The sequence below is a fragment of the Ursus americanus genome, chromosome 16 (genome assembly GCF_024610735.1).
Source record: "Ursus americanus isolate L20-20 chromosome 16, mUrsAme1.1.p, whole genome shotgun sequence".
In the NCBI taxonomy this organism is placed as follows: domain Eukaryota; kingdom Metazoa; phylum Chordata; class Mammalia; order Carnivora; family Ursidae; genus Ursus; species Ursus americanus.
In genome coordinates, this window is record NC_142142.1 from 45,265,556 (window position 1) to 45,279,192 (window position 13,637).

Consider the following 13,637-nt stretch of genomic DNA (forward strand, 5'->3'; position numbering starts at 1 on the left):
TCGAGAGGGAAAACAGGAAGACTAAGAGAAATGTACCATTTTAAGAACTCACCTTACAGTATGCGATTCATTTCTGTATAAAACTAATCTGGTTTTTTTTCTTCCAATTTTTTACTATCATTGTCAAGGCGGTAGCTTGCAAGTTATTACTCAAAGAACAGACATATCTGTGATTCTTTGGTGCAAGTGGCTCATTTCTATCCAAGGACCCAACTAGTTGAAGTGCAGGGAATGGAAACTAACATGGCTGGATGGGTAAGAACTTAACTTGATTTGGTGTCTCAGGGGAAGGATTCCTTTTGGGTCTTCAGTTTCCCTTGATGAGCAGAAAAACAACAAGAAGAGACTAAGGAAAGATTTTTTCATAATCATGCGTATGTTTCCCACTGTTTTGCTTTTTGAACCCTCCTGAGAAGAGTTCATGTCTTTCTGAAACTAGTATTTATACCTAAGAGGAAGGAAGGAGGACCTAGTTACCCTTTTTCCTCAACAGTGATGCAGATAAACACATGACTGTTGACTCTCAGGTTAAAATTGTCCAGAACTCATAAACAGTCACCACCTGTCCCCACTCTGCCTCTCAATGCAACTGTCTCTTCCACCATCTTTTTAAGGTGTGTTTAAAACATCTAAACTTCTAAAAATTTTTGTTGTTTAGAGTTGTAGAGTGACTTTGCTGAAGGAAGTGCCTAAGGATACATAACTATTTCCCAGTTGTATATGTAATGGATTACATTGTTGTCATAACTTTTATGCTCTTATAAGCATGTGTAAGCACTTAATATGGTTAAGTAGTTCTTAATTTATAAATAAGTTTTTCATGAACTTTATTGATTTCTTTGTTTTGAGGTCATAGTCTTTTCTTATTGCTTTGTCAGGACTTTTACAAATTATTTTTTTTTATATTTTTTTTATTATATTATGTTAGTCACCATACAGTACATCCCCGGTTTCTGATGTAAAGCTCCATGATTCATTAGTTGCGTATAACACCCAGTGCACCATGCAACACGTGCCCTCCTTACTACTCATCACCAGCCTATCCCATTCCCCCACCCCCCTCCCCTCTGTAGCCCTCAGTTTGTTTCTCAGAGTCCATAGTCTCTCATGCTTTATTCCCCCTTCTGATTACCCCCCCTTTCTTTATCCCTTTCTTCTCCTACCGATCTTCCTAGTTCTTATGTTCCATAGATGAGAGAAACCATATGATAATTGTCTTTCTCTGCTTGACTTATTTCACTTAGCATTATCTCCTCCAGTGCCGTCCATGTTGCAGCAAATGTTGAGAAATCGTTCTTTTTGATAGCTGAATAATATTCCATTGTATATATGGACTTTTACAAATTAAGATAACTAATTCAAGGTACTCATACCAACATCTGTTGCTGGCTGGATGAAGGAAAAAGCTTCTTCTCACATAATGTTGGTATAAATCTATATACTTACAGTGCCTTCTTTAGGAAAGCAATACGACAGTAGTTGAAGTTAAGAATGCATATACACTTAATTCCAGTAATTCCACTCCAGGAATTTGTTCGTGATTCTAAAAGTGCCAGTCATTAAGTGTCTTTATCCAAACATATGTGTTGGGGAGCCTTGCTGGCTCAGTTGGAAGAGCCTGGGACTCTTGATCTGGGGCCATGACTCGAAGCCACACGTTGGGTGTAGAGATTACTTTAAAAAATGTAAACAAACCAAAAAAGAGTATGTTGATACATGGTTTCTAGTGACAAAACAACTGAAAACCAAGTGAATACCCTTACAGAGAAATGGTTGAATAAGTCATGGTGCTGCTACATCATGAAATATTAAGCGGTAACTGAGAGATTATAACCACACCCGATAACTCTGAGTGGCTTTCCTTGGATATTATCAATAATGCACAGAAGTGTTAGCGCTGTGCCATCTTTATAAAGAAAACAATAATAATTTCTATATTGTAGGAGTATAGATAAAGGAGCAGGAGGATAAAAATGAGATTATTAATCTGCAGTTGAGAGGTGATGTTGAAAAAAAAGACAAAAAAAATTTAAGGATGAGAACAATCATATAGCATATATAATATAATCTAATTACTTTATATTTTTTCTTTTTTTATAATAATATTTTTTATTATATTATGTTAGTCACCATACAGTACATCCCTGGTTTTTGATGTAAAGTTCCGTGATTCATTAGTTGCGTATAACACCCAGTGATATAATCTAATTACTTTAAATTATACACATTGTTATATGCCTAAAGACACCAGAAAATTAAAGATTTGGATATTAATCTATTGGCTTGCAGTTTTTCCACAATATACATTTTAAGTGAAAAAAGTAAGTTAACCAAAGTATATATTTCAGTTGAAACACATTCTTCCCCCCACCCCCACTCCCCACACACACTCATGTAACAAACCCCTAGAAAAGCCAATCACTCAAACTTGCAAAAGGAACAGGAAACAGGAATGGGCAGAATTATTGCAAAATCGTGCCTCATAAATATGTGACGGTGGTTCACTGACGTCTCCATGGAGGGCTCCAGTCCACAGAGGCTTATCATCACCCCAGCCATGAAGCCCTGAACACACTGCAGGACGCGGTCACCCTGCCGTTCAAATCTCTGTGCTGTTAGTCCTGTCATGGCCGTCCTCTGAATCGTCCTCTCTTGCACGTGCCTTTTTATTGCCCCTGCTTTTGACCCAAAGTCTAGGCTGATATATCTTATTGGCTAAGTCTAGATTCCATGTTCATGTTCAGTATTTGCTGCATGGAATGGGAAAGCATCTAGTATTGTTGTTTCTATAGCAAAATGCAACCCCACTGACAGGAAGAGGGTTTAAATGATACACAGCCAAAATATATGCACAAATAAGTATGCCAATAAAGATCCATGACTGTCCACTGCAATGACTGCACACCACCTGTATACATCCTTCCCTGACTATTTACGCGCACACACACACAATGTCAGCACTTACTACAGAGAGACTGTATTCCTCAGGTCACTCCCTTCGCCGGGAGCTGTTCTGATACATCGCCATTTATGCCATCCAGATCCAAATCTGAGTGATGTCCGTTCCATCTCTGATCTGAGGCAATTCTAACTCAATACCGTGTACCCTATACACAAACTAGTAAAATTACCATGAACACGATTTACACATGAAAATGCAGTGAATAAAGGGGAGGAAAGTAAAAAATGGAAACACACACATACCAGAACAATGTGGAAATACATGTAGAAGGTACAAGGCTTGGGCGCCTGGGTAGCGCAGTCATTAAGCATCTGCCTTCGGCTCAGGGCGTGATCCCGGCGTTCCGGGATCGAGTCCCACATTGGGCTCCTCCACTGGGAGCCTGCTTCTTCCTCTCCCACTCCCCCTGCTTGTGTTCCCTCTCTCGCTGGCTGTCTCTGTCAAATAAATAAATAAAATCTTTAAAAAAATAAAAAAAGAAGGTACAAGGCTTATTTTGCAACTGGTTATGGGGGAAGAGCTAACATTAAGGACTTCTGTCTTCTTCAACACATTCCCTCATCAGGACGATCAGCACGTCAGTGTTGCCAATGGGGTGAATCACACCATTGTTTCTGCAAGACGCATGTTTTGATCTTGCCAATATATGCTTCAGTCTTTTATGATTCATTCATATGTCTGGATGGAGTTACATGCAGGGGCTTCCCATGGAATTCCCTAGATTCACTGTCTGGGAAAGGAAGAGGGCAAAGTAGAAAAATTACTGTCTTATGTGTTAGTGCAAATAAATTTTCAGTAGGGGGATAAAAGCCAGTAATTCTAAAGTTTTGTGTTGCATGGCAGGTCAGATACTTCTTATCACACAGTATATCAAGAAAATGAAACCTTGGAGAGCCCCCATGTGGATATAGGAACACCAGGGGAAGTTGTGTCCTTTGTCCTATGTCAATCTGTCACATAGATTCTTGGAATTACTTCTTTGGTACCTCAGGAGTAAAACGAAATAAAAGAAACTTGAGGACAGTACAAGCTGACGTTGCTGAACATTATCAAATTGGACCAGATTTTGTGGACTAGCCTAACTCATCACAAGGCAACTGGATGACCGGAAATGTCACTGATGTGGGAATTGGTTTCCGTAGCCTTGACTCCCATAGTGCGGTACACACGTGAATTTGCAGGGCATCTGAGTTATGTTCTATTTCCCACACCAGCCCCTATTAGCATGAGGTTACTAGTATAGTTAACCAGCGTAATGTCCTGTGTGTTTGTGAGTGCGCAAGTCACTACAAGCGAAAGTGTTACACATGCGATCCAAAACTGTATGTGTCACATGTGAAAAATTAATGTTGAATAAATAAACTCATGGTGTAGAAAAAAATTCTCTTTAAAAGACACAAAAATTTCGTTGCTTTTCCACTAGAAACCATGTATCAACACACATGTTTGAATGAAGACACTATATCCTGGTACTTTTATAATCAAGAATAGACTCCTGGAGTGGAATTACTGGAATTAAGAATGTACATAATCTTAAACTCAATAACTACTCTTGTATTGCTTTCCTAAAGAAGCCACTGTAACCATACAGATTTGTACCAACACTATGTGGGAAGAAGTTTTCTCCTTCATCCAAGCCAGCAACAGATGTTGACATTAGTAACTTGAAGTAGTTATCTTAATTTATAAAAGTCCTGACAAACCAATAAGAAAAGACTATGACCTAAAAAAAAAAAAAGAAAGAAATCAATAAAGTTCATGAAAAGCTTATTTACAAATTAAGAACAACTTTAATGCATCAAGTGTTTACACATCTTATAAGAGCATAAAAGTTATGACAGCAATGCAATCTATGAAGTATACAACTGGAAAATAGTTCTGTAACCTCAGGTATTTCCTTCAGCAAAGCCACTCTAAAACTCTAAACAACAAAAAATTTTAGAAATTTAGATGTTTTATTTTATTTATTTATTTTTTCTTTTTTTTTATTATTATGTTATGTCACCATACAGTACATCATCAGTCCTTGATGTAATGTTCCATGATTCATTGTTTGTGCATAATATCCAGTGCTCCATGCAATATGTGCCCTCCTTAATACCCATCACCGGGCTAGCCTATCCCCCGGGCCCCCCTTCCCCTCTAAAACTCTCAGTTTGTTTCCCGGAGTCCATAGTCTCTCGTGGTTCATCTCCTCCTCTGTTTTCCCTCCCTTCATTTTTCCCCTCCTTCTCCTTATGTCCTCCCTGATATTCCTTATGTTCCACAAATAAGTGAAACCAAATGATAATTGTCTTTCTCTGCTTGACTTATTTCACTTATATCTCCTCCAGTCCCATCCATGTTGATGCAAATGTTGGGTAATCATCATGTTTTAAACACAGTTTTAAAAGATGGTGGAGGAGAGAGTGGCATTGAGATGCAGAGTGGGGTCAGGTGATGACCATATATGGGTTCTGGACTATTTTAAGCTGAGATTCAGCAGTTGTGTGTTTATCTGCATCACTGTTGAGGGAAAAGGGTAACTGGGTCCTCCTTCCTTCCTCTTAAATATAAATACTAGTTTCAAAAAGACATGAACTCCTCTCAGGAGTGTTCAAAAAGCAAGCCCAGTGGGAAATATATGCATGATTATTAAAAACCTTTCATTAGTTTCTTCTTGTTTTTCTGCTTTTCATGGAACCTGAAGACCCAAGAGGAATCTCATCCCCTGAGACACTAAATCAAGTTACGTTCCTACCCATCTAGCCATGTTTCTTTCAATTCCCTGGACTTCAACTAGTTGGGTCCTTGGATAGAAATGAGCCACTCTCACCAATGAATCACAGACATATCTGTTCTTTGAGTAATAACTTGCGAACCACTGCCTTGACATAGAGAGTGAAAAATTGGAGGAAAAAAACACAGATGGATTTTACACTGAAATGAATCCTATACTGTAAGGTGAGTTCTTAAAATGGTAGATTTCTCTTCATCTTCCTGTTTTTCCTCTTGAACCTCCACTGAGAGATAAGGTGCTTGTTAGACATCCTACATTGGGTTACCGAGTCTCACGTTGTCACTATGCCTGTCTGTGTCTCTCTGTCTTGCTCGGTTTCCCATCTCTGTCTGTCTGTCTCCTGTCTATTTCTCTCCATCTCTCTGTCTACACAAACACACACTTTTTAATTAAAGGCCTACAAATAGGGACCAAATTGCTGCGGCAAGCACAAACAAGTCAAACACTGACACCTCTAATCGATAGTCCTGCCTTAAATCTCAGGCTACTTGCAATTCACCTGATGAAAAGTTTCCTATTTCATCTAATCTGAATGTGAAGTTATTCTGGGTATGGGATCCTGCTGGTAAAGTAGAAACTTCAGATACATTTGTACCAGTTCTTGAATTCTGATATCCATATAGGTGATTATAATAATTTTGTCTGTTATTTACTCTCTTATTTGAAAAATAGAGCTTAAAGAGTTTTTGTGTGTTTGTATATTTGACACACAATGTCACACTATTTTCAGGTATACAACATAATGATCCAACTTCTCTGTACTTTATGCTCTGCTCACCACAAGTGCAGCCACCATCTGTCACCAAACAACACTGTGACAATACATCGACTGTATTTCCAATGCGGGGCCTTCATTCCCATGGCTTATTCATTCCATGCCTGGAAGCCTGAACCTCCCACTCCCCTTCACCCATGAAAATTACAGCTTAGATGTAGCTTAAGCCACATTGTCTAGACACGGGATGCATTTTGTCTAAGCTTTGCTGAGATCAGAGATCCTGGCTTCTCTCATATTATGGAGCTGGTTTCCTAGTCTTCCCTCAAAGAATAATTAATAACGATCATGAAAGCAACACTAAGTTGGATAAATAAAAAACATTAATTCTGCCTTGCTTTTCATTGTACAGAATCCCAACTCTTCTTGACATCAAGCTGGCAACATCCTTTCCTCTGGTGTCAGTTCTGTTCTTCCTGTCTCAGGCCGTAGGTCTTAAATAAGAGCCATACACTTGACGGAGATGTTTTCTCTTACAAGGGCATTGACTGAATTCATGAGTATGAGGAGTGGAAGATGGAGGGACAGATATTATCTCTAACAAAGCCAAATTAGAAAATATCTAGCTCTTGAGGATAGAAGGATATATGTTAGAAAACTGCCAGTGGATTTTGTTTGGGAGAACAGGTATGAATTTTATGTTCTTAGAGCCTCATAAAGGATAGCCTAGTGTAAGAGAAGTATGCAACCAGCCGTGTACAAGGCTTGGTATTTTCTGAATCAAATGGAAGAATACAGGGATCATGTTATAGAGTTGAGTTTCTCAACCTTTACTGAGGGAATTCCCTTTATAAGGAGGTGGTGGTTGTAGTGAGACACCAGTCCCAATACCAGTGATGAAACCTTCCTCAAAGATCTAGCTTTGAAACCGAGAAGTCTCTACAACACAAAGAGAATTTATTCTCCTTCTCATTCCCCCCTCTCTACTGATAAATAGACAGATAGATAGATAGATGCATAAGATAACAATTTTGTATGATTCATTGTAATTTTTTGTGAGGTTCTCAACTATCAGACACTTTATTATGGACTTCACCATTATTATATTATTTAATGCTTATTTCTTAGCTGGTATTACTACTACCAAGTTACATATGAGGACCCCAGGGAATTATTCATCTGTACTTTGATTTTTGAAGTGTACATTACTATCAACAATTAAATTCTTGGTTCTTTAAATTTCCCCATGAACTCGGAAGAGAAAATAGAATTCCAAATGGCCCCCCGATTGCTGCCCCTTGTGTACACTCCTTGCAGAGCCGCCTAGCTGTGAGTGGGTGAGACCTGAGACTGTGATGGGATATCACCTTTGATGCATTCTGTCACATCACACTTTGTCACAGCAAACTGGACACAGATTCTCTTACTGGCTTTAAAAAGTAAGCCGCCATGTTATCAGATGGCCAGGTGGCTGGGACCTGAGGGTGGGCTCTAAAGCTGGGAGGGATGATCCCTGGTAACAGCCACCAAGAAAGACAGACACCTCAGTCTTAAAGCCGCAAGGAAATGAATTCTGACAACAATCTCAATTGGCTAGGAAGAGAAATTCAAGCCTCAGATGAGATTCCAGACTCAGCTGACATCTTGATTTCAATCTTGAGCAGAACACCCAGCTCATCTGACTCAGACACCGTAAAAATGGAATTTGTATTGTTTTATGCTGCTAAGTTTGTGGTCATTTGTGATATATAAGCAGAAGTTAATACAATGGATTTCTATGACTTTCTTCTACATATATCTATGGGTGCCTCTATTTGTGCAAGCATGTGTTTCTGTGTGGGCAAGAGAGAGAGAGAGGAAGAGAGAAAATGTTGATGAAATCATTCTATCATCTTTACCAAATAAGTTTTGTAACAAGCAAGGTTGAGTTTAAGTCTAGAAATATCTACCATGGATAATGCAGTTGCCACATGAAAATGGGTGTTCAGTTTTCAATTAGATAGTGGATGCTCTCTTTATTCCTATAGGGACAGACACAAAAGGCGTGGAAAATGACAAACGTGAGCCTGGTCACAACATTCTTCTTCATGGGGCTTCCCCGTGCACCAGCACTGGACATCCCCCTCTTGGGACTCTTCTTGGTGATTTATGTACTCACCGTGGTGGGGAACCTCCTCATCCTGCTGGTGATCACGGTGGATTCCCACCTCCACACCCCCATGTACTACTTCCTGACCAACCTGTCCTTCATTGACATGTGGTTCTCCACGGTCACCGTGCCCAAAATGCTGATGACCTTGGCGTCCCCAGGAGGCAGGGCGATCTCCTTTCACAGCTGTGTGGCCCAGCTCTACTCCTTCCACTTCCTGGGGAGCACCGAGTGTTTCCTCTACACAGTCATGTCCTATGACCGCTACCTGGCCATCAGTCACCCGCTCAGGTACACCAGCATGATGAGTGGGAGGACGTGTGCCCTCCTGGCCACCAGCACGTGGCTCAGTGGCTCTCTGCACTCTGCTGTCCAGACCACACTGACATTCCGTTTGCCCTACTGTGGGCCCAATCAGATCCAGCATTACTTCTGTGATGCCCCTCCCATCCTCAAGCTGGCCTGTGTGGACACCTCCGTGAACGAGATGGTGATCTTTGTCAACATCGGGGTCGTGGCCTCAGGCTGCTTTCTCCTGATAGTGCTGTCCTATGTGTCCATCGTCTGGTCCATCCTGAAGATCCGCACCTCAGAGGGGAGACACAGAGCCTTTCAGACCTGCGCCTCCCACTGCATTGTGGTCCTTTGTTTCTTTGTTCCCTGTGTTTTCATTTACCTGAGGCCAGGCTCCCGGGATGCTGTGGATGGGGTTATGGCAGTTTTCTACACGGTGCTGACACCCCTTCTAAACCCGGTGGTGTACACCCTGAGGAACAAGGAAGTGAAGAGAGCTCTGTGGAAGCTTATAGAAACAGTGACATAGTCCCCAAGCAAATTAACATTAGAAAGTAGATATGCCCAATTTTCTAAAAATATGGTAATATAATTTAGGCATCAACATGCAACATATTACATGTGTAGTCTCAGTGTTCAATATTGTCCACAATGACCCACTCAGGAATATTTGTTTCACAAATTTCCTGAAGAATTTTTAAAAATCAGAATTAAATTTTATTGATGATGAGCTTGCTTAAATTTTGGTCTATCAAATTTTTCTCTGTGAAAATTTTTTTTATCTTTTGTTCCATTTTATTGACCTACAGTTGACATATACCATTGTTTTGCCATCTTAAAAATTACATATTCTCCTTGGAACTCAGACACAAGGGTTGTTTTATTCATATACCTAAGTTTATAATATTTTTTTTTTCATTTTTGCTTAAGACTTATGTACACAACTTGGGAATTACACTCTTGGGCATAGTGTCCAAGGACAGCAGCAAATATCAGAGTCACTAACTCATGGTTATGGCAGTGTGGCTACCTTCTCAGTCTGTTAGTGGCTCTGTGTGTATGTGCTGTGTGTGTGTCCGAGTGTGACCACCCCCTGTCCAGGCACATCATGACCATGTTAAATGCTCCCACATTGAAAGGTTTTTTTTTTTTTTTAAGATTTTATTTATCTATTTGAGAGACACAGAGAAAGAGACAGAGAACAAGTTGGGGAAGGAGGAGAAGAGGGAATGGGAGAAGCAGGCTCCCTGTTGAGCAGGACCCAGATGAGGGGCTTGATCCTGGGACCCTGGGATCATGACCTGAGCCAAAGGCAGACACTCAACTGACTGAGCCAGCCAGGCACCCCTGAAAGAGTTCTAAGCTCTGAGCAGCTCCTTAACTCTCCAGGTGGCTCTGCCAGGACAGGCTGTGGAGCTGACATGCTCCTCTCAGGAACCGCCAACGATCGCCCCCTTGCCAGGGTCCTGCAGTTTCCCGGGCTGGGTGAGGCGGATCGGGAGGAAGGTAAGGACAGAAACCACTAGTCTCCATCACATACTCTGACTTTGAATTCCTGGGCTACCTGACCCAATATTCACAGTTAGCACTGAACCATTCATCACTGCATTCTTTTACCACAGCTGGTGGCGGCTGGTCATCTGCCCAGGGAGCTCCTGCTCCCACTGTCTTAGGGTCTTGGAAATTCAGCTGCACCAAACTCCAACCTGCTCTGCGACAGGAACACCCCACATTGCAGGCTGGGGCCAATGATGTTTCCTATGTAGAGGAGAAAAATGAAAATATCTCTAAGTAATCTGTTCATGGGATTTCAACATTTCTTTTAAAATCAGAAAGAAAAAAAAACCTAGAGAGGACAAAGCACCCTGAAAATAACTGTTTAATAGCTACATACATGGCCCGTACTTGTGGGCATCCATATATAATGGATGAAATGCTATACTTGCATCCAAACAAAAATAAATATTGGCTCAAATAACTTTGGAAATTTTATGGTCTTTACCTCAATTTTTCATCTCAAAAATCACCCTCTCTCAAACTACTGTTATGAGGATTAAATGAATGTATAGAAGTGGTTTGAGTGATACTGATTCATAATAAATTCTTTTTTTAAGATTTTACTTATTCATTCAAGAGAGTGTGTGTGAGAGAGAGAGCATGAATGGAGTGGGAAGGGGCAGAGGGAAAGGGAGAAGGAGGCTCCCTGCTGAGCCAGAAGCCCAACATGTGGCTCCATCCTAGGACCCTGAGATCATGACCCTAGCCAAAAGCAAATGTTTGACTGAACCACCCAGGCACCCCAGTAAATTCTCAATTAAAGATCTAAAGTTCAAACCTGGGGCCACCAGTCAGATAGCCTGGTTCTCAGAATCATTCTCTTCACAAATTACGTCAATGATTCCCAGCCATTAAAATAGTATTTTTGAAGATGCGTGAATGTTGCCATTATTATTATTATTATCATTATTATTATATAAATTACTCCTGCTAATTATGGACAATGCAATCATTCTGATTCATTAACTATTTTGATAAATTTGCTGCCCTCATATTTATTAGTTTTCAAGGAATTTAACTATAAGAAAATACCTGAAATGTTAAAATTATAATGAATTAAGTTATTCTAGAATTATTCAGCTGTGAAACAGAAACATTATTGAGCTTGGGATATGCTAGACACTTCATAAGTTAATCATTACAAGAACCTTATAATTATTACAATAACCCTATAATAAGTTCTCTATTATAAAAAATGAGAAAACAAAGACAGGTTAGAAACTTGATAAAGTCCCACGCTAGTAGGAATATGGTCAAGGTTTAATTTCAGGCTATTTGGCACAAAAGCTCATGGTGTAAATTCTACTGTATGTTACGATCACTAATTTCAGGAACTTTCCATTTTGGGGGAGGAAGAGCAATAGCAATGAGCATCAGCAATTACTGGCATAATGAAACACCGATTTTTGAATAGTTATGTGTATTTTATAACTAAATGTGGGATTTTGATAGAAACTACATTTTCCCCCATAGACTATGAAAAGCGCATGATCTGCTCTACCTCCACCTAAGTGAGATTGCAAATGTGCCATCCCTCAGTCTCATCCCATCTGGTTCCTTATGTGTTCCCCATGAAGCGGCGGGTTCCTCTGGGAAAAATACTGTCAGAGCCCCATAGTCTCCACCTACATCAATCCTGTCTGATTTCTTCAGGATATTCTTCCTACTAAGATGCTTTCTATTTCCAAATATTTACTTTTCAGGGACCTGACTTCCGATCCACACTGAGTCCTAAACAGATGGCACCTCGTTCTCTCCATATGTTCCTACTTCTTTTCAAGTCCCTGATAACTTGAGTTCTTTGTTCTTTCCATTTGGAGGTAAACCTATCACAACAAGTTCCTATGTCTACACCAAAACCTTTTTTCCTTCTTCTTCTTCAATATTTGTCTCTCTGTGGTATGACCGGCCCAAGAAAAGTAGCCCTGAAACTTGGAAGTTCTTCCCATAGTCTTTGTTCACACATTTCTTCTTCATGCAATTGGAAAAGTGGTAAGAGAAGAAATAGAGCAAAAGAATGAAGGTAGGATGACATGAAGAAATTCCAGAAAATAAAGAAGAATGTTGGATAATTTTGATACTTCAGTAGTGAATCCTTTACATTATCAAATAATAATTGGGACAACCTCATTTTGTAAATACTTCATTGTGTTGTTAATATGCTCCAAGAGTTATTAGTACTGTTTTCAAAAAGGGAAAGTAAAAAAAGAATAAAATACTGGAGAATTGATGTTTGCATTGCACATGGGAACCGATGAAATCTCAGCAAATGTCTCATTGCATTGTGCCACATTTTGATGTATTCTCCTGGGTTTCTCCTCAAAATAGCAGCACTGGAGGATCGAACTTGTCCCCTGCGGCTCGTTATTCATGGTGCCATTCCACTGTTAGCCTGAATTCTGAAAATATTGTTTGATGATAGCATAATGTATCTGATTGATTCCTTGAAGCTCTATTTTCTGAGTTCACTAGTGGTCGAAAACTGTCTATATGATAGAAGTAGTAGCTGAATTATAAGAAGTAATTACCTAATATAGAAAAAATCAGGCTCAAATCACGAATGACTTATGACCTCAGTGATACTTATTCATTCACTCATGCTTTCTCAAATAATTAATCAATGCAATAATTCCTTCAACAATTTAAATTAGGGGACTCCTATACGGTGTCGGTGCTCCAGAACTCCAGAGTCCAGTGGGGAACACATAAGTAGACAAATGAATCTTACAGTGTCCTAATGTATATATGAAATGCTACAGTAAACAACATAACATCTAACACAGATTAGGTAGTAGAGTGAATTATCACCTAAAAATAAAAAAAATAGCATACGCAGATAACAAAGACTTACTTCAACTACATAACCCATAATAATTAGATATATAGAGTATGAATAATACAAAGGTGATTTCAGTCTACATGTTTTGGCGTCTGCTCCAAATTCACAGAGCTTCTGTTTCCCAGGCCAAATCATAATGCATGTTGAATCTTTTAGTTCTAACAAGAAGAAAATTTGGACACAAAGGTCTAAACTAAGGTATTTTGCATTTCTTTTTATTGTCTGAAAATCTCTGTATCCAGACCATGCATACATGTTGACTAGGACCTGCCCCCACCCAACCACAGGAGGGCCAGAAGAAGGTATAATCCTACCATGTTCCAGAGATAGAGATGAGGAAGC

The 13,637-nt window shown here is 39.7% G+C and overlaps 1 protein-coding gene across 1 annotated transcript; it reads left to right on the plus strand.

The window, feature by feature from the left end:
• The first annotated feature begins 8,507 nt into the window (after window positions 1-8,507).
• LOC123792476 (olfactory receptor 10G9) lies at window positions 8,508-9,428 on the plus strand. The gene has a single exon (XM_045797616.1). The coding sequence runs from the start codon at window positions 8,508-8,510 to the stop codon at window positions 9,426-9,428; it is 921 nt and encodes a 306-aa protein (XP_045653572.1).
• The last annotated feature ends 4,209 nt before the right edge of the window (window positions 9,429-13,637 follow it).